At 34.4% G+C, this 4,936-nt stretch overlaps 1 protein-coding gene across 3 annotated transcripts; it reads left to right on the top strand.

Annotated features, from left to right (window-relative positions):
- The first annotated feature begins 389 nt into the window (after nt 1-389).
- Nucleotides 390-4,332, top strand: LOC142627550 (ureide permease 2-like). 3 transcript variants are annotated; one of them, XM_075801428.1, is made up of 6 exons: nt 390-664; nt 2,148-2,202; nt 2,474-2,630; nt 3,271-3,314; nt 3,405-3,508; nt 3,693-4,332. In XM_075801428.1, the coding sequence occupies exons 1-6, from the start codon at nt 458-460 to the stop codon at nt 4,125-4,127; spliced, it is 1,002 nt and encodes a 333-aa protein (XP_075657543.1). In that variant the 5' UTR covers nt 390-457; the 3' UTR covers nt 4,128-4,332. The 3 variants fall into 3 exon arrangements, with proteins under 3 accessions (XP_075657543.1, XP_075657542.1, XP_075657540.1); XM_075801427.1 differs by having other exon boundaries at nt 2,148-2,286; nt 3,408-3,508; nt 3,693-4,328; XM_075801425.1 differs by having other exon boundaries at nt 2,148-2,286; nt 3,693-4,327.
- The last annotated feature ends 604 nt before the right edge of the window (nt 4,333-4,936 follow it).

Here is a 4,936-nt window from a genome sequence, read left to right as displayed (position 1 = left end):
AATTAAAAAAAGTGATTGTTGGGAAATCTGGCCATTGAAAATTTTGAAAAACATTACCAAATGGGGGAGTGTTGTTTTGGTCTTCCTCTTTTCTTGAATATGATGAAAAGTAGCCACTAGTCAAATCTTCTGAATCTGTGGTTTTGAGCTCACCCCTTGTCTCTTATTTCCTCTGTGTCAAGATTCATTTTATTTCCCACTTATGTACATACGCTGAACTTTATTAGACCCAAGTTTGTCAGTGTGATGTATGTGGTCCTTAGCGTTAGGCAATCAATCAGGATATTGATAGTCAATGCTTTCCTTTTGTCCTTTAGTGGCATCATTGCATTTCAGATTTTTGGAGCAAGTGAATTTATATCATGATTCATTTACTCCTTTGCAGGATTTTTATGGTATATCTCGCTTGCTTAATTTATTACCTCATAGTCAGAGCATTATCTCCTGGAGTTAAAAAATGTATGTGGTGGAGAGCAAAGGAGGTGCCATTGTGTGCATGTTGCTTGCCTTGTTATTCTTGGGCACATGGCCTGCTGTTCCTCAACACACTTATCTTGACTACTCGATCACTAATCTCTTGGCTGCTGTCATTATTGCTTTGACATTTGGGGAGATAGGCAAGGGCACGCCTAGTGCACCAAATTTTTTTACTCAACTTTCTCAGGTGAGTTCCCTTTGTATATGAAAGGTGGTGCTCTTTCCATTTGGGGAATTGAAGTTGTTATACTTATACCAATATAAGCATTAATAAAATAGATAGATTCTTCAATGCAGATTGAAACAATTTGGTAGAGCTTTATTGGTATAACAATTTCATTTCCAAAATTGGAAAGAACACCACAAATAAAAGCATGAATAAAACAGATACATTGTTTGATGCAGATTGAAACAGTATGGTAGAGCTCTGTTTTCTGTGACTAATGTACACTATTTTCTGGTACAACGTCTATTATTACCGACTAGCTGTTCTTTAAATTAGGCATATGTTTAATTAGAACTCAGCCCATTTTAGTGGCTCCCATTGTTGTTAAATGCCATAACTAGAATTATCGATCTATGTTGAGGAACTGAGCAACGACAACCATGGACATATATCCAATGACATTTCATTAGATGAGACCACTGCACAAGGTGTCAAGACCTGTTCTCATTGTTTGGCCATAGGCACAAGTACCACCTAACACCAGTACATGGGCAAAAAATGAAAACAAAAATTTCCATCCTTATGTGGCTCAGGAACCTTAATGACTGTAAAATTTTGTTCAGCTGTAACTATGACCAATTAACCAAAATTCCATCCGAAAGTTTGGATTGATAGCCCACGTTTGTAATTTTTGGTCCATTCTTTATATACTATTCAATAAAGTAAGATATGCCTAGTTTCTACGTTAAGGTAACTGTATGTCTTTATTTAGTGTAAAGCTTTGTCATTAATTTTGATAGTTGCAAACCTTTCGAGACGGGAATTGCATAATCATTTCCTGAAGGGAAATAATCGATTATATGACAAATTCCTGCAACTATGATTGTGAGAACAATTATTATATATGAAAGCAGCAAATTTGCCGTCAAAGACTAGCAGTTTGGCCTTGTTTCAAGATGTCCAGAATGCTTGAACACTATCTTGCCTCTTAAAACTTGCAAACTAACATATGACTATTACCCATGAAAAGGAGGTGAAAGACTGAGAAGCCGTATGTTCTAGATTTTCTAGTATTTGGCAATTAAATTATGGCAGTTTGATTTCTGAACAAATTTACTTATCAAATCTAGGAAAAAATTTTAAATATTTGTGGATGCCTGGATATAATTGAGAAGCTTGTTGGAGATGAGAATGCATATAAGTACTTTAACGGTGCTGAATGAAATGTCATTGGATGCTGAGTTCGCTTGTGCCTTGGGGATGATGTTCACTTAAATGGTTCAATCTATAGTAGGTCATTCACTTTTAAGTAAACTAGCATCCTAGTCCCTCATCTAGTTTTAATTATGTAGCATTATAAATCTCAATTGTGCTTTATTTCAAATGGAAGTAGTTTTGAATCTTCTAAGGGGGATTTATGCTGCATACTTGGCCATGAATCTTGTTGCAATGGCATTGTATCAGTTAAAAGTGATTCATAATTCTTCTGGGGTGCTTGATGCAGGATAACTGGCCCTCCGTGTTATTTGCAATGGCGGGTGGGGTGGTGCTCAGCATTGGTAATCTGTCTACACAGTATAGTTTGGCTTTAGTTGGTTTATCAGTGACAGAAGTGATTACTTCAAGCATAATTGTTGTTATAGGTCTCTCTCTCTCTCTCTCTCTCTAAGCATACACAGGCAAATGAACATGCACATGTACATACAAATAAATGCACACAACCCCAATTTGTGTATGTATTTGTGTGTGGAAATGCATTTTGAAAAGGATGAAGTAAAAGCTTGGCAAGATAGTAATTTTTCATTATTGTATTTGTTTTGATTGTAACAGGCACAACCATGAATTACTTTTTAGATGATAAAATCAACAGAGCTGATATTCTTTTCCCTAGTGTTGGTTGCTTCTTGATTGCGGTTTGTCTTGGCTCTTTTGTTCATGCATCCAATGCAGCTGACAATAAGGAAAAGCTCAAAAGTTTGTCCACTGAGTATACCTCTAACCTTCGTACTTAAAAATGAAAATGTTCTGATTTGGATTAAAGGTTTCTTTTGTTGATAATAAATGTTGCTTAATTGATTAGTGAAAATCAGCTAAATTACCCATGGAATCTTAAATCTGAATCAATTTTTAAACTGGTACCTTTCTGTGTGGTTCATTTTCCATTCGCTTCTGTTATTTCCTTTTGCCTGTATTTGTTCCCATAAAAAACTTCAGAAGAAGAATACAGTTGTTACATTGTGCTATGTTAATGAATAATGAAGCACCTGCATAGGACTACATAAATGAGAAGCCTAGGGACAGCTCAATTTATGATAAGTAGCTGCCAATAATGCATTAAAAAAAAGTACAAAAACTTCTAACTTAATGAAAGAAGCCTTTTATTCTTCCATTTGAGGAGACAATAAATTTGTTGAGAAGTATGTTCTGTTTTCTTGAAAGGAAGTGCTGTTAATTTTCTTTCTTAATGCTTATCTTGATGGTTGTTTTTCAACTAATCCTTGCTATGAGTTTGTTAGGTTAAGGTCATGTTTTAGTAAAATTTCAATTGCATCAGGAAATCTTTTCTTCCTTCTTATGCATTATGGATCATATAACACTAATGCTTCTACAATTGAACCTTTTGACAGAGCTACAGGTTTTTCCACGGATAAAGAAACACTTAAAAACAATGGTAACTCTCTAGACTCTTAGTTTTCTAGCTTTGGGATTCCTTCATTCAATAAAACTGTTAACTCTCTCTCTCTCCAACATGGGACATCAGTAGTTAGAGAGAGTGATGTCGAAAATGGAAGTGGTTCTGCAGAGAAGGCCAGAGCTGGAACTGCAGGTTTCCTAATAGAACTTGAGAACAGAAGATCGATTAAGGTTGGCAGTTTTGATTGATTATGGATAGTTTTAAAATTTTAATCTAGAATTATGGTATTTTCATTTATACCTTCCAACACACACATAATTAATTTACATGGAGTTATGGGATGATGACTGCACTGAATCTGCAGCAATAGACAAAATATCTTTGGATTTACTGGTTATAATATTCTAATTGCAGGTGTTTGGTAGGAGCACTATAACTGGACTGGCCATAACATTCTTTGCTGGAATTTGCTTCTCTCTATTCTCTCCAGCGTTCAATTTGGCAACAAATGATCAATGGCACACTTTAAAGGAAGGGGTTTCTCACTTGTCTGTCTATACTGCATTTTTCTACTTCTCAGTTTCTTGTTTTGTCATCGGCATCGTTCTAAATATCATCTTCCTTTACCACCCTATACTAAACTTACCCAAATCATCCCTTAAGGCTTACTTGTCAGACTGGAATGGCCGAGGCTGGGCCTTTTTGGCTGGGTTCTTGTGTGGGTTTGGAAATGGTCTTCAATTTATGGGAGGTGAAGCAGCAGGATATGCAGCAGCAGATTCTGTTCAGGTTAGCTTTATTACTTATACAAGTCAGTATGTGGATACATATTGTTACATACAATTATGATACTGATAATTATGACATTTTTTACTAACATACGACTGCTTAAAGACGTGTACCTATCACACAGCATGTTTACCAAATTCTGAATGCTCATATCAATTTTGCGGTGATACCAAATTCTCCAACTTTTCTTCTACATCGCCTTCTCGTCTCCCCACTACCATCTACATTAATATAATTATTCATTTTTCCCTTTTATCTTCCTCTATTTTGTCTCTTCTTATTCACACCCTCTTACTATAAATTTGTCACTATCTCTTTCATTCTATGCATAGTTTTTCCTTGCAAAAAAAAGTTCTCTCTCTCTGTCTCTCTCTCTCTCACACACACACACACAATTTTTGGGTAAATTTTTATTTTTTTACTTTTCTTGTATCTTCGCTTTAGGTTGATAATTTTTTATATTCTTTAATCTACTTTAGGTTAATGCGATTCAAATTTGTTTTTTGTTTTTTTTAATTGTTGTGTTTTTTTTCTCTCTCTTTGATTGTTAAATGTTATACTATTGCATTATAAAAGATTAAATATAGCATATAAAAATATAATATTATTCTACTACATAGCATGATTTGGATAATTTAATTTGGTAGTTATTGTAATTTGATAGTATGATTTTTGTAGTGCTTAATTTAGATGTTAAACTATGAGACTTTAATCATATTTGTTTATTTTTTAATCATTTATGGTGGACAAAGTACTCTTAATAATTGTATTAGAATCTATATATTATATTTCTAAAAACTAAAGCGTAGCGTTTAATGCTACTGTGCTTATGTTGAGCCACATCAGCATCCACGTCATTATCTTTTTTC

Source organism: Castanea sativa, chromosome 3, assembly GCF_040712315.1.
Source record: "Castanea sativa cultivar Marrone di Chiusa Pesio chromosome 3, ASM4071231v1".
NCBI classification, from domain to species: Eukaryota; Viridiplantae; Streptophyta; class Magnoliopsida; order Fagales; family Fagaceae; genus Castanea; species Castanea sativa.
This window is presented reverse-complemented; position numbering and strand designations above follow the sequence as displayed.